The 25632-nt window shown below is 31.0% G+C and overlaps 3 protein-coding genes across 7 annotated transcripts; 1 reads left to right on the top strand and 2 right to left on the bottom strand.

Annotated features, from left to right (window-relative positions):
* The first annotated feature begins 1746 nt into the window (after positions 1 to 1746).
* LOC139107639 (phosphotriesterase-related protein) lies at positions 1747 to 5088 on the top strand. The gene is made up of 8 exons (XM_070665406.1): positions 1747 to 1954; positions 2684 to 2843; positions 3046 to 3236; positions 3399 to 3557; positions 3677 to 3841; positions 3949 to 4169; positions 4453 to 4606; positions 4795 to 5088. Exons 1-7 carry the CDS (start codon positions 1921 to 1923, stop codon positions 4585 to 4587), a joined length of 1065 nt encoding a protein of 354 aa, XP_070521507.1. The 5' UTR covers positions 1747 to 1920; the 3' UTR covers positions 4588 to 4606; positions 4795 to 5088.
* Positions 5089 to 5266: 178 nt separating this feature from the next.
* Positions 5267 to 10355, bottom strand: LOC139107636 (neprilysin-1). 2 transcript variants are annotated; one of them, XM_070665400.1, is made up of 12 exons: positions 10222 to 10355; positions 9797 to 10022; positions 9410 to 9448; positions 8606 to 8851; positions 8236 to 8444; positions 7761 to 7937; positions 7172 to 7383; positions 6855 to 7071; positions 6477 to 6659; positions 6224 to 6386; positions 5819 to 6135; positions 5267 to 5632 (listed from the first exon to the last, which is right to left on the bottom strand). In XM_070665400.1, the coding sequence occupies exons 1-12, from the start codon at positions 10327 to 10329 to the stop codon at positions 5360 to 5362; spliced, it is 2370 nt and encodes a 789-aa protein (XP_070521501.1). In that variant the 5' UTR covers positions 10330 to 10355; the 3' UTR covers positions 5267 to 5359. The 2 variants fall into 2 exon arrangements, with proteins under 2 accessions (XP_070521501.1, XP_070521502.1); XM_070665401.1 differs by lacking the exons at positions 9410 to 9448; positions 9797 to 10022; positions 10222 to 10355 and adding an exon at positions 8938 to 9396.
* A 2621-nt stretch (positions 10356 to 12976) lies between these two features.
* On the bottom strand, positions 12977 to 25406 carry Spir (spire type actin nucleation factor). 4 transcript variants are annotated; one of them, XM_070665395.1, is made up of 17 exons: positions 25301 to 25406; positions 24982 to 25120; positions 24309 to 24718; positions 24189 to 24220; positions 23971 to 24094; positions 23683 to 23828; positions 22801 to 23013; positions 22347 to 22376; positions 21712 to 21969; positions 21349 to 21490; positions 19880 to 20167; positions 19202 to 19317; positions 18850 to 19108; positions 18450 to 18763; positions 17975 to 18223; positions 17616 to 17908; positions 12977 to 17150 (listed from the first exon to the last, which is right to left on the bottom strand). In XM_070665395.1, exons 3-17 carry the CDS (start codon positions 24625 to 24627, stop codon positions 16907 to 16909), a joined length of 3027 nt encoding a protein of 1008 aa, XP_070521496.1. In that variant the 5' UTR covers positions 24628 to 24718; positions 24982 to 25120; positions 25301 to 25406; the 3' UTR covers positions 12977 to 16906. The 4 variants fall into 4 exon arrangements, with proteins under 4 accessions (XP_070521496.1, XP_070521500.1, XP_070521497.1 ...); XM_070665399.1 differs by having other exon boundaries at positions 19913 to 20167; positions 25301 to 25405; XM_070665396.1 differs by lacking the exon at positions 25301 to 25406 and adding an exon at positions 25267 to 25285.
* Positions 25407 to 25632: the final 226 nt, after the last annotated feature.

Raw genomic sequence — 25632 nt, 5'->3', positions numbered from 1 at the left:
GGACTGTTACTAGTTAAAAAGTTGCAACCGGATATTCTTTTCGATTTTAGTATCATTGGCGGTAAATTAAAAACCGGCCCTCAAAGGTTGATATTGTGAAAGGGATACACGGTGTACACGCAAACAAATTATAAGTTGATGAAATGCGCTTGGTGAACGAGCACGCTCAAGATGCTCGTGGCATCGTTATTTTCAATCATGTAACGTTAAATGCGTCCAGTCCAATCCCCTTACCTCGTTAACCTCGAACTTTCGTCTCTGTTTCCATCGGATAAAATCAGATTTAGCGCAAAATGCTTTTAAATACAAACGAACCGCAGTCGATCTTTTAACGCTGAATACCATAAAATGTTTGAGGGAAAAAAAAAAAAATTACCTTATACGTATATATTTTAATTATAAAAATCAAAAGTTGAAAGTAATTAATATGCTAAAGGTCACTTGTTGCCCTGAGATAGAATATGACCGGAATAACGTCGGCTTCTTTTTTTTTTTTTTTATTTATTTTACGTACACTCGTCCCGTAATGAAGATCGTGTCGAACATCTGTTATAATAAACTTGATATATCACGTGTTATATGAAGATCACCTTCTCGTGATTTATTACACATTATATCTGAGCATTATCGGGCTGTGCATCTTGCGGCTTTAACGCCGCGTCTCAAATGACGTCCATCAAGAAGCGATAATTAAAAAGAGGAGAGTTTAAATCGCCTGGACGTGCACAAGATCGGCCATCTGCTCCGCGCGATCAGCCCAAGAATGGCATAAGTCATGCTTACTATGAAATTTCGTGGCTGCCCTAGAGAAGAAGCGCGAGCGTGTTAGCACAGATGTTTTCGCTAATTTCGCAACAAAGTCCAATAGCTTTATTACTATGAACGTGAGGAATTTTCGTGAAAGCGATTAGCCTCGATGATTAACCTTGTAATAAAATTACCCTGCTTTACGCCAATTTTTATTTTAATTAATATCTTTTACATATATAATTGAGTTAATAGAACGAACTAATTTACAATTTTCTTTTTCTTTCACTTAATTATTTAGAATTTATTTTTTATTTTATTTTTTTATATCAGTAAATAATTTTTCTCACGCAGTTTTATTTTTTACTTTTGGGAGATATCGATTATAATTATGATACATAGAAAAAGAAAATGCAACGGTTTAGTAAGCGACAATTAAAAAGATAAAAGCCTTTTGTTGATAAGTAAAAAATTTTTTACAAGAAGTTTTATGAGAGATCGGCTGTTCTCGAGTACAATTGCTGAACGCAGCCTAGCGCTGAAAATATCTTTTGATTGGTTAAACAACTTCAATTGCGAGCCTAATCTTCAGTCTGACACAGGCTTTACTAGGCAGTTAAAAGTGTCTGCATACATTACTTAACTCGCTCGCATATATGTACACATGTACATTCAATTACGTTTTTCTTTTAATAGACACAGTCGACACAACTGTCGTTATGTCTTTATTATTCGTTGAATGCGGAAAAAAAAAAATACAGAACGAGACTTGATTGCGTCTAGTAAAAGGAAAACGTACTTGATATAAATTATGTGTAAAAATAACATTTTAAGTATGTTTATTAATTCCACTCGCGGTAACATTGATAACGTGAATTTTATCAGGCGTTAAACGACTACAATCGTTCAAATATAGCGTCGAGCGTAGATAATGAGTCTTTTCAGATAGAGTTAGGTTGTTTGAAAGGAAAATATAACGTCACAGCAAGGTCAACACCAGCAGTTCCAATTGCTACAGTCACGCAGCTCATAACTGATAAATCTGCCGTTCTATTCGGACGCCTTGGCTTATAGAGTTCCATAACTCGCGTTTAGTTAAATTTTCTTAACTCAAAGTGCGGGAATATTATAAATTTTTGTGCGTCTTACCTGCGACAAAGTTGAGAAACAAAAATGACCGATAATCTTCCGGATAGCGTGAATACCGGTGAGTTCAAATTAAAGAAGTAACTGAAGCCAACATAATTCTAAAATCACACTTTTATATTTCACACTTATAATTTTAAAACACACTAAAATTACACTTTAAAATTAAGTTAAGTAGGATTTTGAAGTGTTAATATTAAAGCTCATTCACTTAGCGTCACAATCTAAATTTAAGATAGAACTTAAATAAATAAATTTTTTTTTTAATCCGGTTTTAATCCTCGATGAAAACTTAGCCGGTGTTTTCTGGTTTGCCACAACTTTTCCTTTTGCCGTTTACTCGAATTCCTCAAGCAAGTTCGTCGTGACCGAACTAACGTAACGTAGATGACTTTGCCGGAACGGAAGCGTCATCAACCAGCGATGACAGTGCCGCAGGCAATTCGATTTGCTTTTAAAGTGTATCTAGACAAACTTGCATAGATGCATAAACATACGCGTAAAGAAATTGATTGCACACGCTTATGCATCTATGCAAGTTTGTCCAGATAAATTTTTTTTGTCTTACTTATAGGACGGAAAATAATTATGCTTATTTCCTGCGTGTTATTTAATAACGAAATAAATAGGAAAAAAAAAAAAACAATTACAAGACCGGGCGTAACGTTAATTAAATACTCGCGCAGTAAAAATAATAAATTGTTCTCTATCGAATTTAAATTGTACAGATCTCGATACTGAAACTTAGTTAAAGTTTAATTAATATTATTTTATTTTATTTTTTTTACAGTGCTCGGAAGTAAACCGTTGTCCGAGCTCGGGAGAATTCTGACGCATGAGCATTTAGCTGTGGATGTTACTAAATTTTACACACCACCGCCGAAGCATCTTAAGTATTATCCTAGCGGCTGCCCGTCTCTTCAGACCATCGGATACATTCGACAATATCCGTAAGACAAATTAAAATATTTTACGCAATTAAAATATTTTAGTTTAATTGTTTTGTAAAAAAAAAAAAAAAAAAATTGTATCGAAGGTGTCGGCTGTGTTTCCTAAGACAAAAGTAGTCTTTAATAAATAATCATACTAGTAAAAATTAAACTAAAAAAAAAAAACAGAACAAAATATTGATTTATTTTGCATTTTTTACAGATATAGTAATATATACAATATGGAACTTTTCGGTGACGATGCGGCGAAAGCTGTTTATAAAGACGTGGAATTATTTAAAGAAGCCGGCGGCGGAACCATCGTAGAGAATAGCAACCACGGTTTGAAGCGTGATGTTCCTTTCTTAAAGAACGTCAGCCAGTCTTCAGGAGTTAACATCATTGCGGGAACTGGTATGATACATTAGCAATAATAATACATGATGTAATACCGACTCGAAATAAATTAAGATAATGACATTGAAAAGTTATAGTATAATTGACGTAAACGTATAGATTTTAATTAAATTCTATTATTATTATTATTATTACTCATACATTTGTTCAATTTTGCAGGATTTTACGTCGCCAGTAGCCAAAACGCATCGACTCTCAATATGACCGAGGAAAATATGTACAACTTGATGCGCAAAGAGTTGGAAGAGAATTGTGTAGAAGCTTCCGACGTGAAAGCGGGATTTATTGGAGAAGTCGGTAGTACTTGGCCGATCGAAGGTAAGCATGCAGTTACACTTTAACAAACTACCAGATATTTTTCACTTGAATTAATACTCTTATTCACGAATGCTATTCTAGTTATCTTTCTTAACAATACTTTTATTTTCTCCAATTAGACTTTGAAAAACGCGCTATCCGTGCGACCGGCGAGGTTCAAGCTCAATTACATTGCTCCGTAAGCTTTCACCCTGGAAGAGACCCATCAGCGCCTATGGAAATAATGAGAATCTACCAAGAGGCCGGTGGAGACGCAAGCAAGGCCATTATGTCTCACATTGATCGTGAGCAATCTACAAACTCTCTCTTTCTCTTTTTTTTTCTTTTTTTTTTTAATTTATTTTTAACCGAAAACACTTAAGTACTTTATTACAGTTAATTAATTTTTCAGGCACGTTAATAACAAAAGATCAAATCATGGAATTTGCTGATGCTACCAAATGTTACATTCAGTTCGACTTGTTCGGCATCGAGACTTCTTTATATCAGTTAAACCCAACAATCGATATGATATCGGACGCAGGACGTATCAAACGTATTTCGCAGCTCAAGGAGGAGGGTAAATTGAATCGGGTTCTTATGAGTCAGGACATACACACTAAACATCGGCTGGTACGTATTTCTATATAAAACTTTTTATTTTTTTTAATTTAATTTTTTAATATACTGTCGTTCTCGGATCTTGAACAATCAGGGATTTCGCCATGTAGATTAATAAAACGATATCTGATTGAATAAAATCGTATTTCCCACTCCGATTAATTTTTGAGAAAATAATCGGAGCGAAGAATACGAATTTATTTAATAAAATTCGCAGACTGTTTTAATCCAGATTATTTTAATCTGCGTGACGAAAACAAACCAGATATATAAAAGAATTTTATTGGTTTTTAAGACACATTTTGGTGGGCACGGATATACTCACATCATTAACAACATTGCGCCAGTCATGATAGAAAGAGACTTCACGATTGAAGAAATTGAAACGTTAACAATTGAAAATCCTAAAAAATGGCTTTCCAGGAAATAATCTCGGCGATAAAATCGAGGTAATGATGGAAATCAACTAATGGATTTATCATCTTGTTCATTTTAAATTTCTCAGTCACCTACATAGATGTATGATTAAATTACTATTTTTCTTTAATTGTAATTGAGGATTAAATATTATTTATTTGATTGTTATTGTACTACTTTTTAATAAATGAGTAATCTCGTTAAAATATTCTTTTTTCAGTAAAAATGAAATAATCGAGAAATAACAGCGCCGAGGAAAGTAGGACGGATTGAGATAAGCAAAAGTTCTGTTTTAATATTTTTCTGACATTTTAACACTGTTTAATGTAAATTTCTAACATCCATAAAATATTACATAATTTAACGTTAATTTGCTGTTTAAGATGTGAAATATTACAATGTAACCCAATCTAATTATATCTCTTGATATCCACATCATATATAAATGTATAATATGTCAATAATATTTCTATAGTATTATATTATAATACATTATATTCATACTGTGTTGCAATATTGCTGCAATTAGTTACTCAACAGTAGTTTAAGTGCTCTTTAACTAAAAAGAAAAATATAAAGAATATACCTATTACATATATTTAAGTACAGGAAAAAAAAAGTTCTTTTCAGAAATATAAATCTAAACTTATGCTATCACAATACGTGTTATTTCGCATTCCATCCAATACGAATGTAAGTTGATTGATATATGTATGTACATACAACATATTAATTTTAATTATATCAAAGTGATACATTTCATATATCGTTAAAATGAACGTAAACTACCAAACATTGCATTTTTTTTTAGGATTCATCGGTGAGTCTAACGGACAATTAAAAGCCTTGGCGAAGTCTTCGCTGTTTGATAAAGGGCCAAGCACTCGTATTGAACCGGGTGAATGCACACTGCTACGGATCTTCGTAAGAGCATCCTCTGGTCTCATAGATCCACACCAGATTTGTGCATAATTGAGAAAGAACAATTGATCGTGCGTGAGATTCACTCCTGGCAATAATGGTTCTTCGCCGTGAATAGAAATCCATTTCTTGTAAGCCTATTTAATGTAGATAAATTATTATTAATATGTTTTTTTTTTAAGTTTATATATTTTGAACAACATGGCATCAATTATAATATCGATCACCAATAGGTTAATATTGGCTACGATTTCGATTTGTCTCGCGTAAGGCACAATGTATCCTTGCACATAAATTAACAGTGTGTAATTTTTTTAAATTACCCTAAACGCTTGTTTGAGACCACCATTGTCAGCAATATTTTCCCCTTGAGTCATTCGACCGTTGATATACAGATTCACTTCCTGCAATTTATATCTAGAGTACTGGTCCACGATACATTGAGCTCTTTCACGAAACGCTTTAATAGTTGCATTGTTCCACCATTGCATCAAATTGCCATCCTTGTCGAATTGGCGGCCTTTATCATCGAAACCATGAGTAATCTCATGACCAATTACTACACCAATGCCACCATAATTTAAAGATTTTGGAAAGTGCCGAGAGTAAAAAAGTGGTTGTAGAATACCCGCAGGAAATACTGAAATGTTAAAATCATAAATCACACTGTTAAATTAGTGCAATTAATTTATTTAAAAGATTCTGGGTATAAATCTGGTAATACTCACCGATATCATTTCTGTTAGGATTGTAGAAAGCATTCACCACGGCCGGCTCAGTCGACCATTTATTCTTGTCAACTGGCTCTCGTAACTTTTGCAAATTATGATAAGCGTCATATTTGTGCACAGCAAAGATGTTCTCCAAAAAACGATTTTCTGTTATATTTAACTAAAATAAAATAATTTTTCATGCACAAGAAGTAAATTTTACACATATAGAAAGTACATATACAATTTTTAATAATTATATTAGTATTACCATCTTATACTCTTCAGAAAGTTTAAATGAATCTTTCAAAAATTCGGGATATCCAATGCGTTCGTTCATTGAATCAGCCTTTTTTTTCGCCACTGCTCGAGTTTCATCGTCCATCCATTGATTTTCAACTAATAATTCGTTAAAAGCTTCACGAATTGTTCGAATCATTTCTAAAGCAGTCTCCTGCAAAGTATATTTTAATTAATAGATCAAACTTATTTGTTACAGCTCCAGATATTACGAGAAAAAAAAAAAACAAAAAAAAAGATACAGCGAGATCGTTAGCAAGAAGAATAGCAGCATCGAACGGCCGCAAAACGACGAAGAATCGCAGAACGTAATCACATGTATGTTATATTTTGAACGGTAAATACTCACTTTACTTTCCTGATTAAAATTTTCGCGTATAAAAAGAGCTCCTACTGCCATCCCAAGTTTCTTGTTAGTCCATTCGACGCATTGTGACCATCTATTTCTTTCACTAAGAATGCCCAAAAGAATCTTGCGGAATTCAATTCGTTTCTGTTGATATTCGTCAATCATATGAGGTAAAATTGACATAACAAATCGCCACAGAATATAATTGTGTAAAGTCCTGCAAAATTATATTCACATAAAAGCTCAATACTTTTTCTAAGCAAAGAGATCTTCCATAAAGTGTAAATACAGTTTTAATAATTTAATATCCTCTTTACCTGCGATCCGTGCTTGAAATAACGCGACCCATTTTTACAAAATATGGCATTGCGTATGCAACAACTAGTTCTTTTTCATCGATCGGCACATTAATAAACTCTCGCAGATAAACAAGCCACTGCAACTGCGGAACTTCTTGTTGTAATTCTTGTAATGTTAATTTTCGGTACATCACCGCAGTATCATGTCTATCTGCTTCCGGTAACGAAACCTGAAATTGTACGAAATTCTTATGAATTACTTCGCGTCTTTACATAGATTATTTCCATTTTTTTAATAATTTTTTTTTCCTTTTACTGATTTTTTTAAAATTCTTTAATTATTTGGAATTATTAAAAGTATATATAAATGGTTAAAATAGAAAGAGTACACATGACCAAACTACACATAATTTTAAAGAGAAAAATTATTTTAATATAAGTTAGCTTGGAATTTAAAAAATGTATATTTATGTAAAAGCGTAAAGCAAAAATTCATTATTAATTTTGTCAAAATGTTCTCTTTCTGTTTTTTTTTTTTTTTTTAGTTTAAATGCTTCTTTAAAGTATATTTTTTAATAAACATTAAAAATTTAAAGGAAAGACGTACATTAGCAAGTTCTTTTTCTAAAACAATTACTCGATCAAGCTCTTCGGACGCCGAATTAGGATCCGCTCCCAATAAAATAGCAACGTTCGTCATATAATCATGATAAGCCTTTAGTTGAACTTCGCTAACCTTCAAGTAATATTCTCTGCTAGGCAACGCCAATTGCATCTGATCTAACTGCATACATAAACAAGAAACTTATTATTTATTTATTTTTTATAAAATTATTAGCTTTTTAAATCGCATAATTTTATCTACTCTCAACTTTACGGCTCGCGTAAAGATACACGATCAAAGAACACATTAATTGTTTGTCATTCGCTTTCAGATGATATAATATTAAAATAATAAAGAAAATATTATTAATAAATTTTTTTTTTTGCAGGTAAAGTATAGATGAAATTTGAACAATTCTCGTCAGTAGGAGATTGACATATTAGCTATCGACTGACGGGACCTTACTTTGCTGGCGCACCTGGAGGATGTTAGCTGAAGAATTCTTGTCGTCTGGACCAACCCATTGCTCTAGCAAGACGCCAATGTTGTATTCGCCGCGTAGACGTCCTAGAAGAACCTCCAGCGGATAAGATGGTGGTCTCCAAGATGAACCTACCACCACCGGCCAGCCGCCAAGATACTCCAAGGTTTTCCTCACAGGGCCATCGCCGATCTCTCGTATGAGAGCTGCATTTTATTAAAATATAATAAGGTACGTATCTTTCTTAAGTTAATTCGTGATATTCATAATTTATTAACACGGGTGCTGCGCCGATAATTATATGATTTTCCCGAGAAACTTTATATTTTATACTATTTGAGGCATTTTATGCATTATTTATACCCACGGATATCCATACACGATCTGTAGAACTTTTTCGCTTTCAAAGTGGCATTGTTGTCCTCCTCATTCGGCGGTTCCTCAAGAATGCGTTTCAGAATCACTTGCAGCTGATCAGCTAGTATTTCAAAGGTGCTGATAGCGCTCCGATCCTCTGGTATCACATGCAATTGATTCCACGTGCCGCAGGCGTATTGAAAAAAGTCGACACAGGGCGCCATGGTACGATCCATCGCCGCTAATAAACTTGCCGCTACATTATCAACGTATTTAATGACTTATTTTTTTATTTTTTAATCTCGATGATGCGACGTTTGTTAGGCAAAAGTGTGTATTTACCTTTTCCCTTTTACGGTTATAAGATCACAAAACTAGAATCGGAACGTAACACGATACTTGAAACATCATTACAATTTTTTTTATAGATTGGTAACGGTATTGTTTCTGTAATTGTAATGGTAACGCAATTACAATTTCTTTAGTAACAATAACGAATTTAATAATTTCTTTTAGCGCTACTTCTTTTTTTATGTTTTAAGCTTGTTTATGATAATTTCCATATCGTTACGTCTGTGTTGAAATTAGACTTGTAGTACTTTCCGAAATAAATTTAAATATCAAGAAGTGATAAAGTACTTCACTTAGTGGCGTACAATCGTTGCTGACAAAGAAGGCGTGATAGAAATTTAAAGCTGCACCGCGGTGTCTTACTTTTTAATATTTTATTATAATCAAACAAAAAAAGAAAAATAATAAAACGTGAATATTCAAATTTTAATGTTCTAATTATACGTAAATTAAAAGAATATACCTGTTCGAACGCATTCTGCTGTTATACAAACGTTTGGATCTGAAAATCGAAAGTTTTATTTAATATTTTGTAATTAGATTTTCACAACTACAAGATCTACAGGAATTACTGTATAAAATTATTTTAAGTGAATTTTAGATGCGCACAATATTAAACGGACACCACCGAGTAGATTTTATAAATTTGTCCTCTCTACTTAATTAATGAAGCAATTTAATTGATGGTGTCCGCTGTGCATTTGGGACGCTTTCCTTGCAACTATATTTAATTGTTATCGCAATCCTGTGTCCATTTTTGTTATCTGATTCTTACTGCGTTATTTTGTGTATGTTTCAGCATTATACCACTTATTAAGTGTATAAGACGTGAATAAAAAATGAAACTTACGAGGTTCTCGAACACATTCGCGAGCTGTATTCAATGCCAGTAACAGAAGTATAAATAAGCAAGTAACCAGTAGAGTGATGGCTAATGCACTAAGTAAACATTGTCTACTCGCTGTTCCTCTTCGTCTTCGTATAATTGAGGCACGTGTCACGCCGATTGGCTTTTGTATCTTGGTTGGATGCTGAAGAACGGATGTAATAGTTTCTCCACGTGGACTACAAGTTACCTAAACATAATTGATGAAAGAAATAATGAAAACGTATGTATAAATTAGCCACCTTTTTAAGGAATAACGTAATAGAATAATATTACTGTAAAATATTTTATTTTCAGGAAATATACAAGATTAAAAGAATTCTTTAGAAAAAAAATTTTTAGTTATTAAAATAGCTTTAAATATAACATCTTGAATATAGGCGTCATACTTGCACGGAATTTGCAGAAGGTATGTCATCGTGACTAGCCGACAAGTCAGCCGGTTGTTCGGTGATGATGGTCGAAGTTAAATAGCCATTTTTTCTATTGGATTTCATTTTTTTTGCTGACTTCTCATAGAACGGCTCCCCGGTACAAGCGACAGGTAACACTTGTTCATCGAAGGAACGAGTAGCGATTCGCAACGCGATGGTTTCAAAGCCTGAGAAAATGAGAAAATACGAAATAAACGGTCAAACGCACACTCTATCCTTACTATGCACAGATCCACCCCTACTATGTCTATGGGTAATACAGAATTACCCGTTGTTCTTGCAAAGATATGAATTAATTTTAATACAATTTCCTACCACTAAATATTTATCCAAAACGTACTTTTTGTATTACAAAATTAAATGAAAAAGCATAGTAGTACATCGATGCAAGTGTACAGCTTGCGTGTACAAGTAATCTTTAAAGAAACCAGGCGGAGTCAATGAGCGACAGTAAATAAACAGCACGTGGCGAAAAAATGTTTTTCCGCCTTGTTCCACTTTAAAAAGTTATAAATAAAAAAAGTTGGCCAATAAAAAATTTATATTAAAATATAGACGAGATTATGTACTTTAGATTTTCACGTAAAATTTCAATTTTCCACGCAAATGTGAATTAATTTTTACTTTCTACGTGAACGACTAATTCGTCATATTTATTTCAGCTTCTCAACTATGGGCCCGAAAGGAAAAAGGAATTTTACTCCAAATCCAGATAAAAGGATGCAAAGTGGAAGTCGCTTCGTGTGGAAAATTGAATGCCTACACAGAACTGTACAACAAAAGATTTTATTTCACACGGACAAGGCCAAGCAGTTATTGTAAAATTAATGTCTCTTCTCCTGCCTACGCAATTAAGTTACTATTCATAAAAGTAAGTAAATCTTATATGAATATATTCTACAAAATGTACATGGTGTGTATAAATCGTAAGAATTCATGTGTTCGTAATTTTTTAATGAATAATATACGAAGAACGTGCTGTTGTAAAAAAAGTGTCAAAGACATACGTCAACATATTTTAAAGTCATTAAAGCTGGTTTTCTTTGTTGCTACATTTATATTGATTTTTTTAAAAAATAGCTACAAAGTGAGTGTTATGGTTTTGCTCAAGTACTTCTATAATTAAAATATTCTAATAGTGAAATGTAAAAATAAAGAACAAAACATTTTACGATTAAAGACTTCGATAAAAATTTTATCTAAAAATTTCTTTTAATTATAATTATAATAAATGTTTTTAAGAGTAAAAATATCTCAATTTCAAATATTAGCAAGTGTAACGTAATGTATAATAAAATTAATGAAACTTTCTGGTATATAAACTTTTTTTAATAAAACAACACTAACAAAGTACGAAAAGAGTTAGAATTATATATGCAATATTGTAAAAAAAAATTTTTTTTTAATTTAATTTCCTCGTATAAATTGTCAAAATAAAGATATGTAAAATTGAGAGAAAAAAAAAAGCTTTATTAAATAATTGTATATTAAAACTTTAGTACAAACAGTTTATACATTTTGAGCTTTGAACGAAGACCTATAGCTTAAAATTATTTCAGTCATATAGTTGAAATAAACAAGTAAAATAATCAAGAGGTTTTTCTTCAACACATTATTGAATTATAATGGTATAATATATGGGCACAACTCATTGTCAGTTAAAACGTTCTATTCGTAAGAATAAATTTTGATAAATATTTAAGCAAGTCTGTTTTTCTAGGATATAAATTCGGCATAAATAAAATTTGTTAATTGTTATTTACATTTGTCATTAATCAATTCGTTAATAGTCAGTTCACCACAAATTCATTCACCACAATGAACAAGGAACAAGCGATGCATGATCGAAATGAAGAAGACACAATTAAGCAACGTCAAAGTGCGCGAAAAAAATTCGTTGTACAGCCGAGAGTACACATTCGTCGCTTGTGTACAGAAGCAACAAGCGTCCTGCGAAAAACTGTCGAGGGTGTCGATCGAAGCCGCCACTACCGCCACCACTACGATCATTAGTAGTAGTACGATAAAGTAGGTATAAAAGAGGGTGTGTGCAAGGAAGAGAGCATTATACGAAGGTATGGGAAATACTATGAGAGCCACACAGGGAAAAAAAAAAAAAAAGAACCGGTCGATGCTGCAATGCAGCGGCGATCTTGCCCCGCGTAACGACACGTAGCGGTATTACCACGAAGTTATTTAGACTTGCGTGATAGAATTTATTTAAAAAACAAAATGTGCGTACGCGTGATGTTTGACGTGACAACGCTCGTAGAGAGTTGACATAGACAAACTGAACAAAAAAAGTCGTATAGCGTTTTGTAAAATGTGAATAATCGAAAGTTTCAAGTTTCAGATTTTTTTTTTTTGTATCGTCATATTCTCAGCTTCAATTGTGTAGAACAAAAGTAGTAACACTTTTATTATTAAAATCGACCCCAATCTTTCGATTGGACCCACTTAGAGTTGAAACTTTTGCAGAACGAGACCAATATCATTAACGCAAGTCGTCGAGATCTAAATGGAGAGATCATCAGATTTTAATAACGGGTAAACTGATAAAATTCTAAGTGGGTCCAATCGAAAGATTAGGATCGATTTTAAAAATAAAAGTGTTTTTACTTTTGTTCTGCACAACGTAGAAGATAAGATATATTATACTTTGAGATACTTTATATTTTGTTAGGGGAATTATAATAACTGAGAGTCACAATTAGGATTTTCATAATTTTTTACTTATTTATATGCATATATTCATTTAATAACATTACTGTCACAGCTTTGTTTGTTTGCACTTAAAGAAATTTGATATAAATAATGTCGTTGTAAAACGTATTTTTTTTAACGAAAAGAAAAATTATTTACAAATTATGTACAATTAACATAATTCATGTAACAGTTTTCATATATATTTCTATATGTTTATTTACGCAGCAACATGCAATATAATAAATTAATTTTCTTGTAGAACTATATAATTGCCATTAATTTTATATTTAATAAGCATAATTAATTAATATTGAATCGTCAATATTCATCTATTAAATATTTGATTAATAACACACATCAAGTGTACGAATCAGTTAATATGTTTTCTAGCCCTCATTGAAACACGTATTTAAATTCTTGTGTATATATTATACTCTTTATATGCAGGATATATCTCAAATCAAGTGTCAAAGCCGAAAGGTGTGGGTTGATTATTCGATAATGATAATTTTTGCAAAATGATACATAACTTTTCGTCTCGGATTTCCATAATCTACCCATAGCATCCAGCTTTGACAGTTTGATTGAAGTACCCTGTACATTTCTCTTGTCTAAAATTTCTAATGAATTTATTTCAGTATTCGTTAACATGTATATATTGTAAGAAAATCGATTACTTTTGCCTTGCTCCTCTTTCTCTGCAACTATACTTCCTTCCTTCGTCTTTTCCTTCTCTTCTCTTATTTTCTTTCGTTTTCTCATTTCAGCATTTGTCTTTATCTTTTTCAAAATTATATACAACTATTTGTGATTATTCGTTATATATAAGATATTCTAAAAAGATGTAAGATTCGAAGTTCTCCGATATTGTTATTAATTGAAAAACTTTGGTCCATATTCGTTTTTCTATTTATTAACGTTTGCACTTAGCAAATTATAAATTTGGTCAATTGTGAATCTATTAATTTAATTTGATGTAAAATTAAATGTGAATGACATAATAAAATGTAACAGTACAACTATCACACATTTCAAAGAAAATAAAATATTTAAATTTGTGATATTAATTAAAGATTATACCGACCATACCTCTTTAAAGAGACTATATTTGTTTCTTACGAATACAGCTATTAGTACATATATTTTTAGAATATCTTATATACTTTTAGGCTTACAATTAATTTCTCGATACATTTGAGTACATTATTATTTATAAAAAATCAACAGTATTATTTCACAGAAAAGAAAAAACGATTTGATCCAAGAAATATATGTCACATCAATTTATTTATCTATATATGTATAATGCATCAATTTAGTTTAATGATTATTTGATTTTCATAACAAAATTTTTTTATTTAAAAAATTGGTTATAAATTAAAGCTTCCGACTTTGTTTGGATCTACCTATATCCCTAAGATATCGTATATTTTAACACGTCTCTTCATTTAGTTTTATGTATAATAATATTTCATTAAAGTAATAACAATTAATTCTGCAATGTTCGCAATGGAAATAATTGAAAAGGTAGCCATAGATTACGAAATAAAGGCATGAATCTTTTCAATTCATAGGTAAATCCATAAATCTGAATATATCTTAAAATAAAGGTTTATTGTTAGGAAAAGTATCTTATGTTAAGAAATTATATACATATAATAAAATGTATATATCACAGTAATGAAACATTGATAAAACAAAAAACATGCATCATTAATATCAATGTTCGTATTTAAGACTTTATGGTATTGAAATAATAAATAACGTAGATAACATTAGATTCTTGATAGTAATTTAAAAATCTAAGGAAACATAGAAAAAAAAAATTAAAGATCCAAGAGTTTTTTTATATAAAGGAATACGTAGTCACGAACATTTGGATACATAAGACTCAAATTTATAATACTAATTTACAAAACTAAAAATCATTACAATTAAGGCTCCTGGGCACTCATTGCAGCATGTTGAATTGCGATGTAAAATATTAGAAATTACGCGTTGAAAATTCTTGTATGTCACTATTAAATAAAAAGATATTAGGATACAAAATATATTTTACACCGTTTTAACATATTTACGTAAAACATATCGAACTAAGATTGCCAAGAAATATACTATGTGGAAGGCTTTTTTTTATCTCCACAGCTATTATCATAAATCATGTGTGAATTTGTATTATGTATATACGTGACTGCGCTTCATATCATGTTGATTTTACGACTATTTATTAACTGTGCACGAGAAAGAATAGCTATTAATGCACTCAAAAGCCTTAAAAAATTTTGTTGTAAAAAGAATTTGTAAATTCTTACATTCTGGAAATTTTTTCTAAATTCTTAGATCTTTAAATTCGCAATTATTCAAATTGATAAAGTCTTTAATGCTTATAATGAAAAATGGACTCTACCAATCAGATTGCTTAATTAGGCAGCGTTAGAATTAATTTATATAATCTGATTGGTGTCCGTTTTACATTGTGAGCATCTGATACTCATTCTTAAGTTTTTTAATTATTAAATTTTTTAACTCTTCAATTTTTCTCAATACAGATTCATAATGGTTTAAATTCGATTTTTAAATTATTTGGTTCGTACATCCTTAAATCTCTATACCACAATATATTTTTTTAATTACGTTCTTTCCACTCTTAAACCTTTTACATTTCTAAATTTTTACATAACGTCCGACATTTAAATATATCTCTAGCTTAATTTTTATTTTGACGAATGTTTTAAAGTCTAAATAAATTTTTAGCTATTTAAATCTTTTTTCCTCCCTTTCTCTTTAGCATACCATTTTATGCATGTAGCAAGATAATATAATCATTCAATAATAACCATTTATTATGCATTGCAATCTTATTTTTAGAGAAAAAAAAAATATATTAAGCATTAGTACGCTAGCTTGATATTAAATAAATAATAGCTATTAAATTAGTTATTTTAGTAAAATATAAACATGTAATATATAATACAATATCTAATCGAGAATTATACTTTGTGCATTTATTTAATAAAAAATAAATAATATAAATTTATTCCATATAAAGAATATATTTTCAATTACTGTTGAAAAAAAAGTGATCGAGATTTATAGATTCACAGATTCTTAAATCTTTGAATTTTTACATGTCTATTACAATTTTGCGGGTTATTAGATTCTGGAAAATACGAAAGTGCCTATGGCAAAGAAACACTACCATATACAAAAACTACATATATTCGATACATATATGAAATTATTAGTAAAATAACGTAATAAGAATTTTTACATTTTTCGAAACTATCAAAATGTAAAAATAATTTACATTCCAACGAACCAATTTAGAAAAATCCAAGATAACGAAATCTGTGATTTACTTTATCGGAATAGTTTATATGAAGCTATAAAGTATTTACAAATGCAAAGCATAAGAACTAGATTGTACGGATGCATTCGTGTAAAGTGAAATAATGATCACTGTATACGCATGTTTTGCATAGAGATGTACATAATGATATTGATATTTAATAGAAATAATTGTACAACGTATCTTTTTTCCCTTATCATTTTTTTTTCTTTTTTCCAATTTATCATATTCATTATTTGAAAAAAGAAAAGCAGTATTTAATTAAAGACACAAATGCTTCAATACGTAAAGCATTAGCAAAGCATAGAATTTTATACTATTATATTTTATAGACACATTTTTTTTGGAGATTTCTTCGTCACTATCTTGTAACAAAATGTATGTAGTGACCCGTATCACGAAAGAACAAATATCCTATTTTACATCTACATGAATTCTTTCTCATCTCGTCTTTACATCGAATCGTACTTGTTCCCATTGAATAAGAAGCATACAATGGAATGCGAAATCTTAATAACACTTGAAAACAATAGAGATAAACGATACAACATCGGTGACATAAATGTTATTAAGAGGTAACATGAATTAAATGTAAGCAGGGGAAAGATTTAGAGTGAGGCGGGAAATAACATTGTTGCGTATTGTTGCACGTGTTGTTCTTGAGCTCTTGATTATCTGGATGACCATAATGCGACAGTCGTGACACACAACGACAGCCACGCCGCGTAATCGCTCAGCCGCCAGACGCTGTTCTACGCTTGATCCACTCGAAGTCGAGAACGTTTTTGTAGTTGAAAGAGCGGCAGGACTGCCACTACTCTTGTAGCATCTGCACAAAGTATTAAATAATTTAAATCAAATATAATTACGTAAGGCACCAATTGACAGAGAGTCACAAAATGTGTTTTTAATATCGTAGAAAAGTAGCGTACATTTCATAATTTTTATTCACTTCTAAAACGTTAGAATAATGAAAAAAATAATAATTATTTCTTTAAGATTAGATTATCTTGACCTAAATAAAGGGTCAAAGCTGAAAACAGTTGATAGATTAGGAGAATTTAAGACAAAAAATCATGTATAAAAATTGTGAAAGTAGAAATTGCATTGCCATTTTAATAGCGATAAAGTGACCGGATGCTGTCCTTTTGCAACCGATTGATCGTTCAATACTTGATCGAGTAGATGGATTGATGGTGTCCGTTTTACACTGCGCATCTAGATATCACTCTATCAAACCCATTACATAAAAGTGAAATGCTTATTTTATAAATATGTAAGTTATTGTTCTAACCTTTTATCTAATCCTTGAATTTCAGCTTCTCGACGTGCATGCGACGGTGATGCCTTTGTGGGTGTCATTGCGGTGAGAGGTGTCATCGTTGGCGTCGACGCAGGCGTTCCACTGCGCAAGGCAGAATCTTTTCGTCTAGATGCAGGAGAAGCTGGTGCCGAGCCAACTGCTCCTGTATTTCTTAGCCAAGAGTTCTTGCTATCCTCGTTATCTCCTTCCGTAGGCGAAAGTAACAATCCAGGTGAAAGTAATACGACCGGTATTCGAGCAAACTGCTCTGTTGGTATTCGCATCTAGAAATTGTTACCAAATTATATTAGCATTCTAAAATTTCTTTATCCAAAAACCTGCATACTAACCTTCGAGTAACATTTTACGCAAACGGTCCTCTTGCACAAACGGCAGCGTTGACCCCAAGGGCCCAGCAAACCGAAGCGCGTTTTCAGACAAAGAAAACAAACGCGCCTCTTTTCCACATCTTCTTTCACGCGCCCTTCTACAGGAAGAGACTCTAATTCTGCTTTTGTAAGTACACTACGGATATGCACAATTTCGTCCAACGTTAGCGACAACCTTTCATCTAATAGCATGTCTCCTAGTGTTGCTTTCTGTAAAATATGATTAAATGTAAATGTACCCATATATCTAGAGTTACAAACCTTTCAATATTAATATTATATTCTAATTATTATAAAATTAAATTTAATTTGCGTTTTCTGTTCCATAATACATTCATACATTCGATGTATCAATTCAAAATGTTTCACATCAATAGCTATGTATTTAATATTTACTCAAAAAGAAAAAAAAAAGGAGAACAATATAAACACTTACTTTATCAATATCGTCCTCCCATTCATCGGCAGGGCCTTTGTCGTTTTTACTCTCATGTGCAATCGTATATGCCCGTCGAGGTGGCCTCGGTGCTCGTGGTTGCGGACTATAATTCGGGCTAGGATTCAGGCTGATATTGGGACTTGGACCTTGACTTAACATAGAATCCGGAGGGCCAGCATGCTGCCGGCTTTGCGGTCTTGATTGTGGTAGAGACGTCGTTCCCATAAATGATGTTAGCGGTATAGTGCATTTTGCAGCATGTCTTTTCATGGATGCTCTCCGAGAAGGACATTGCGTCGCCAAATCGTAAGCTGAAATCAAATTTTTTTAATGCTATTTTTACATAACAAAATTTTTTTGATAAAATGTTTAATGAATTATTATTCGTAATAATTACATTCTAATTGAGCATCACAGAATCGATGGTATTCGTTTCTAGTTAGACGAAGTCCACCAGTTTTGCGCCAAGGATTAGCAGATCCTTCTTCATCGTCATCTCTGTGTTCCTTATGTCCGTTTCGTACACCTTTTCGCATATAATTGTAATCTTTAAATTGCCAATAGTTGCAGGCTTCATCTTCTTCTTCGAATCTTGTTTCAAAATTTTCCTCGTTATCATCATCATTATCATCGTCGTCGTCATCTTCTGCATCCAACTATTATTAGGAAAAATATAAATTTATATGTATGTAGTAAATTTGAGGATTTAAATATATACATATATTGAAATATATGATATAAAATTATACCTTTAAATCAAAATCGACAGGTATCACTTTCTTGGCTCGCCTAGTAACATCCAAATTTCTTCCAGATGGTTTTGGCAGTAATTCATCATTGATATCTTCTCCATTTTGTGTTATATCTAAAAAATTAAATTTATTCTTATTATAATTACATTCAAAGTGATAGTAAATCAAGGTGCATTAAGGTTCATGTATTATGTATCATGTATTATGAAATGAAATTTAAAAAAAATATGATTTAAAAATTAAAAGAAATAAAACAACTTTCAAGAGACAAATAGAACAGTAAAATACATTATTTTTCTTTGTTATTAATAAAATATTAAAAACTTAATGAACAAAATAATTTTTCTTTTTAATTTTTAGATTTTAATAAATATCTTTATTTTTTAAAGCCGTCAGTATTGTCACTCGTTTATCGATTCATACAAACGTCTCCGATATTATTAATGACATTGAAAAATGTTTCTAAAAAAATTTATCAAAAATAAATAACGAATGTCTGTTTGTATATTGTACATACACAGTGTATCGTATGTTTTAATTCAATTCTATTTCAGGAAAACTTACAATGTTTTAAAAAAAACGTGTGAACAAACTCAATTTTTTATCTAGATTATTATTCGCGCGTTTATTTAATTAACTTATACCCACTGACAATGAGATGGATGAGATGATTACCTGCGACCGTAATGCGTCTTCTACGCGACTTACGATTCCTATTAGAAGGTGAAACCCAGGCGTTGGAACCTTCCTTGGAAATTCTTTGCCGTGGTTGCGGCACTGGAGGTACATTTTGTCTCCTACGGCTGGCTGCCGTCAAAACCCTGCCGCCAGTTGCCAATGTCCTTTGATCTTCCGACTGCAACCATTGAGCTGCAACATCTTGTGCAGACTCCTGCTCTTGCTCCGGTTGCGAAGGTGGTACCTCTCCGAGGACTATCATACGAGACCCACTACTTGTGTCGCCTAAAAAAATTAAAGATGTAAGTATAAAAGAAAAAAAAAATTATATCAATAACAAATTAATATACATATGTATTGTACATAAAATAGGTCCAAAAAATTCTCGAATTTTTATAATTCTTAAAATGTTTTACTCTAAAAAAATTTTATCTATTAGATTTTTTATTTTTTTCTCAATTCTCTCTAAAAATTATTAATTTACGTGTTATAAATAGAAAAAATTTGCACGTCTCCTTAAATTATACTTGACATTATTTTATGAACATATATCTTTTTAAGCTTTATAAGCATTAGCATATAAAATTCATAAACAAAGAAGAGAATAACTGTTCACAACTGTCACGAGTCACAATAATTTTATGAAACTGTTAGTCCTTTTCCGAGCGCTAGATTATTCACGCAGGCAGATATGCCAGAAGCATCCATTGATCGGTACTATTATTACTACAATTCTTAAATGCAGATTGATTAAAACAATATAATATTACTAACGATAATTGTCGAAGCAAAACAGAATTTACGAGCAACTAATAACATCCGACTAGACCGTCGCGATGACGTTTCGGGCAACGTCAGTTCACCTTTGCACGTTTTCAGGTATTGATCGGGCCGAGTTATCCTCCCTCCACATTTCTCTCGCCCTCTATCTTTCTTTTCACTGTGTCCCTACGTAGTAACATCTCAAATCGTGACTCATCTTATCACACTAAGAAATTTAATATCGCAATTTAACAACTCTCCTTACGATTTAAATTCGCGAGCAAGGGCATTGAAAATTAAAATAATCAGAAATGAGGAAAAATGTTGAAATCTATTTTGATTAATCTACGCTTTTGCGCACGCGTATCTCCCGGGCATGTACATAAATATGTTATAAAAATAAAATATAAATTTGCGATAAATCAAGTAAAATTTCCTATGTATTATAGTACATAAAATTTATATATAAAATTAGCTATTTAAAAAAAGGAAAACTCGCGTTAAGTAAAAAGTGCACTTCTTTACAAATATTTAATATAAAAAACTAGCGTCAATTTATTTTTTTTTTTCTATTTCTTTTACAATGAAAAAAAAGGGGGAATAAGAGAAATGCTTCAAATAATTTGCAGTATTGTAGAATAAATTTTTAGTTCTATTATCTGTCATACTATTATCTATAAATTTATAATATGCGTACGACTCACCAATTGATGTTTTGTCAGTTTTCGAAGCACTTTGTCTTGAACCAGAAGACCTTAGAGGTTTTGGAGGTTTTTTTATGCTTTCCATAAGTAATTCTCTCAACGTGCTTTCCTTTTGTAATGGTCGTAGTCGCCTCTCCGAAGCCTATACGGAAAAATACAACGAAATAAAAATAATAAAAATAAATAAAAATAAAAAATTAAAAGTCTGTGAGTTGCGAGCAACAGCAAGTATATTTTAAAGACGATATACGAAGTTGGTCAGCGACGGCAGACAAATAACACACAGTGAACAAACGGCGACGCGTTCATAAGATTTGCCACTGTGCCGAACAAATACTTTTTCGTAATATATAATAATTTTACCTTCTTAAGAGCTGGCCGACTTCGAATAAATTCGAGAATAATAGCGTGCGCATCCTTCCTCGACGGCGTAGGCGGCGTTTTTCTGAGGTGATACCGTCTCTCCCGAATGTCGTCCATCAAACTTTCGTACGGTGTTAGCTTATGATCTGGGAGATTTCCTTCTTCACGCGAAGACGCAGAAGAGCGCATATCATCTTCTACTTTTTTTAATTTCACTCCTCGTCTTAGCTCGCTAATAACTTGAACCCAAAACCTGGCCTAATAATATGAAATGATTTAAAAAACATTGATATTATAATACTTATCGTATAATTAATATTGGAAAAAAGTATATTTTCATATACTTTATTACGTAATTATCAAATAAATGATAATAAATGTGCTTGCACAAATAAGTCTTCTTTGTGAAATTAACATATTATCTTTTATCAATTTTTTTAAATGATAAAAATAAAAATTTAACTGTTGCATAAAGTTTTGTCGGTTTCATCTAAGTGTTGGTAAATTAAATTATCATGCTACATAGATACAGCTGCATTTGTTTCATTAATTTAAAATAAAAAATGTGCTAATTAAAATTATAGCTAATAATGCATTCGCTACAAAATACATAACTATATTTTATTATAACGTACTTGTATAGCCCTCCAAATTCTAACGTCCGTCTATAAGAATAATTTCTAGTTAACAATCAGTATATTTTATTAATATACCAATATACAATGCCTAAGCAACGTGTATAAATTCTTAATTAAATGGACACAAGTCAGAAATTGTTTTATTCAATAAATATTTGTTTATAACTTTATAATAGATAACTTATTAAACAAGACGGTTATATTTTTTTCTTTTTTTTGTTTAAAATAATTTAACGTTACCCTTCTATTAAAAATTTTTATTTTATTTAAAAAAAAAATTGATTTCTTATAAACAAGATAATGCATTATTCGAAATAGAAAGGTAAAGATTTTTTTTTTTATTTCAGATTTGTTAATAAATTGTAATAGTTACTTAGTAAAAATATGATAGAATACTGTTACAGTTTTCTTACACCATTGTAACATTTTTATATAAATTTAAAAAACTTACCCAATCATTGAAATCCAACGTGTTAATATTTTGTAATGAGGTTGAAGTACGGTCGACATTATTTGGACTGAGTAAATCATGTGGTTGTTTATCGACAACTACTTTTTCTAGAAATTGTGACAGATTGAGAACCTCTCCTACAAACGTTTGAATTATATTCCGGTAATAATTATCAACGTCTTCGTGCAAACTTTGCACATGCCTTGTGCATATCTGAAATTGAAACAAAAACATTAAATTGTTCTTGTAATAAATGTTATTTTATAAAATTTATATTAACAGTTTATACATAATTTTAAAAATGAAAAATATGTATTGCATTTTTAATGAAATTAGCTTAATAATTCAAAGCTTTGATCAGTTTTATATCTACTTAACTTTTAGGTATTTATGTATAATAGGGCCAATCGCATAGACTTCAATCATCATGCTGTGCTTTAAATTAAGGATACAGAAAAAGTTTCAAAAAGTTTTAACAAATAATGAGAACCAGAAATAACACGTAAGCAGCGAGTGAAGGAAATGGTGGGCAGTGTTTCCATATGAAAGACGGTAGCAATGATCATTGAAGAACGACCAGACGACAAATGTTAGTAGCACGGCTAGAAAGATGATAAGAATGTATGTTATGTTACACACAAAAGCCACATCCATGCATTACGCGTGTTTCTTTTCTTCTCATAACAAAATATGAATTCCTATTTAAATGTATATATCAAAAATTAAAATTTATTTAGTATTATTTCCTTCATAATATATTGCGATAATTTAAATTCGTGAAATTTGACTATGCAATTACCTTCGTTTTTATGAATTACTTTATCGAGATGCAGATCATTAATTATCGTATTAAAAGTGAAAATACAATAAATGTAAATTTACCTGAAGAACAGTTTTTAGAGTACATGTGGCATTATCATATTCGGTAGTTTTTGGTATATAATCTTCTGCATCAGTATCCCCAGAGTCTCGCTCGATGCCTTCATCATCAGTTTCTTGTAAACGTTCCTCTGTATCACCTTCACAGGCTAATAATGTAATCCAAATATTTAAATTTAATTTTTCATACAAAAATTAATTTTAATTATATTAATAATCTAAATTGTAATTTAAATATCAAATTTAATATATTTAAAGAAATAAAATAAAAAAAGTAAAAAATATATTTACTTCGATTGCAATTTGTCATTAATGTAATAAGAGTTTCTAAATCTGGTGATAGAGCTATTTCTTCTCCTGAGTTAGAACCAAAGTCCAAGGCTTTAAAAATTATCATGCCTAACGAGAATAGTGCCTATAAAAAAAATTACATTTTTTTAATTAATTTATAAAAATGAAATACTATGTATAAAGATTTATCAGAAATTAAATATTTTATTAAAATATACCTTTTCCTCCGAAACAAAAGATTGCTTAGAGCCTGTAATGTAAATTTTTTCTATCAATTATCTTCAACATTTTATAATTTAAAATTAAATTATTTATAAATTTTAAAACAAAACAATTACCAGCTAAGTTTTCAATCCAGATGTCTCCATCTCTGTGAAGTATAATTTGCGAAAGTTCCGATATCTCATAAAATTTTTTTTCTGTTAAGTGTGACATACTTTTAGCTATCTGATAGCACAATGCCCATGCTCGTTCTTCACTTATAGGACTATCAAACATTAACAGAACATCTTGAAGATTTAAAGTACCATGTGAATCTAATTTACATTTAGGCCTTGTTGAGGCATCTTCCTTTTTGGTTATTGCCACTGTTTGTGGCTCAGTAAGAATTATAGGTTTTTTCTGATTGCACTCTGGATTTTTCTTCGAATTTGACATTGTGCAATATTTTTTTGTTATGGATAATCAATTTTGAAAATCTCATTAAAAATGTGCTAATTATTTACAGCAAACTGTAGTTACCAGTTACCTAAAATATAATATAGCATTTAAAACTCTAAAATTAATAAGGTCATTTTTTTCTCATTTTCAGAATTTACTAAATTTTATTTAAAACATTGCTTAATTTTAAAGATACTTGGTTGATTTTTTTAAAGTAAGATATTATGTATCAAACATAAATGAAGATCTATATATCTAAACTGTATATCTATCTCTAATTTTTAGAAGTACCCGATTGTCTAGTAATTAGCTTATAGTGTAGTAATATCAGTTATAAACAACAATACTTACGTTTTTATGTTACATGTTAACAAGATTTAAGTTTTTGGTCTTCACACATCGGTTTTGCGAAATAGCCATTGTTTTATATTGCTTATTCTAAATGTGTCACGCTCTTCATACTTGCATCAATCACTTACAAATGATCGAGCTGAAAAGATTATGTCAATAAATAAAATTACATTCATACATACGTGTATATATATGTACAATATACATAATATATATCCGCAATCATATTCGACATGTTGCGAAATTTCGCAATTTGATTCTGCTAAATATTATTTCTCGTCTTACGCGTCTAAAAGTCAAATAGTTCTCTCGTATTTACTTCATATGAAATGACGAAAAATCCATAACAATTCCAGAGCCCTTTTCAGCAATGGCTGAATACAGCAGACAAAACTGATCCGAGAAAACCCGGTCTACGGCCGAATTTACAATGAATGGACCCAGCTAACTATTTCGCAGTTTCTTAGCTCTAGTGATTGATTGACGAATGTTTGTGGATCTAAAAGAATACAATCAATCAGATGCAACAGCTTAATTTCCAACATGTCGAATTTCTATGCATATTTCTTGCTATTCGTTGACCAATCGTTGTGTATCTTGAGCATGCATATAAGAGAAGACGCTAGTGATTGGACGATGCATTTGATGCTA

Source organism: Cardiocondyla obscurior, linkage group LG13 (assembly GCF_019399895.1).
Source record: "Cardiocondyla obscurior isolate alpha-2009 linkage group LG13, Cobs3.1, whole genome shotgun sequence".
Classification (NCBI taxonomy): Eukaryota; Metazoa; Arthropoda; class Insecta; order Hymenoptera; family Formicidae; genus Cardiocondyla; species Cardiocondyla obscurior.
The sequence above is the reverse complement of the archived record's forward strand: the minus strand, read 5'-3'. Positions and strand labels throughout refer to the sequence as shown.

Excerpts from the sequence above, each read along its gene's own strand:
- LOC139107639 (XM_070665406.1), top strand. The coding sequence starts at position 1,921 with ATGACCGATAATCTTCCGGATAGCGTGAATACCG. Across the intron at positions 2,844-3,045 it reads GGATACATTCGACAATATCC|ATATAGTAATATATACAATA; the intron begins GTAAGACAAATT and ends CATTTTTTACAG. Across the intron at positions 4,170-4,452 it reads TACACACTAAACATCGGCTG|ACACATTTTGGTGGGCACGG; the intron begins GTACGTATTTCT and ends TTGGTTTTTAAG.
- LOC139107636 (XM_070665400.1), bottom strand. The coding sequence starts at position 10,329 with ATGAAATCCAATAGAAAAAATGGCTATTTAACTTCGACCATCATCACC. Across the intron at positions 9,449-9,796 it reads CGAATGTGTTCGAGAACCTC|ATCCAAACGTTTGTATAACA; the intron begins GTAAGTTTCATT and ends TTCGATTTTCAG. Across the intron at positions 6,660-6,854 it reads ATTTTAATCAGGAAAGTAAA|GAGACTGCTTTAGAAATGAT; the intron begins GTGAGTATTTAC and ends TATACTTTGCAG.
- Spir (XM_070665395.1), bottom strand. The coding sequence starts at position 24,627 with ATGTCAAATTCGAAGAAAAATCCAGAGTGCAATCAGAAAAAACCTATA. Across the intron at positions 19,318-19,879 it reads AAGACGCATTACGGTCGCAG|ATATAACACAAAATGGAGAA; the intron begins GTAATCATCTCA and ends TTAATTTTTTAG. Across the intron at positions 18,224-18,449 it reads GGGAGGACGATATTGATAAA|AAAGCAACACTAGGAGACAT; the intron begins GTAAGTGTTTAT and ends CATATTTTACAG.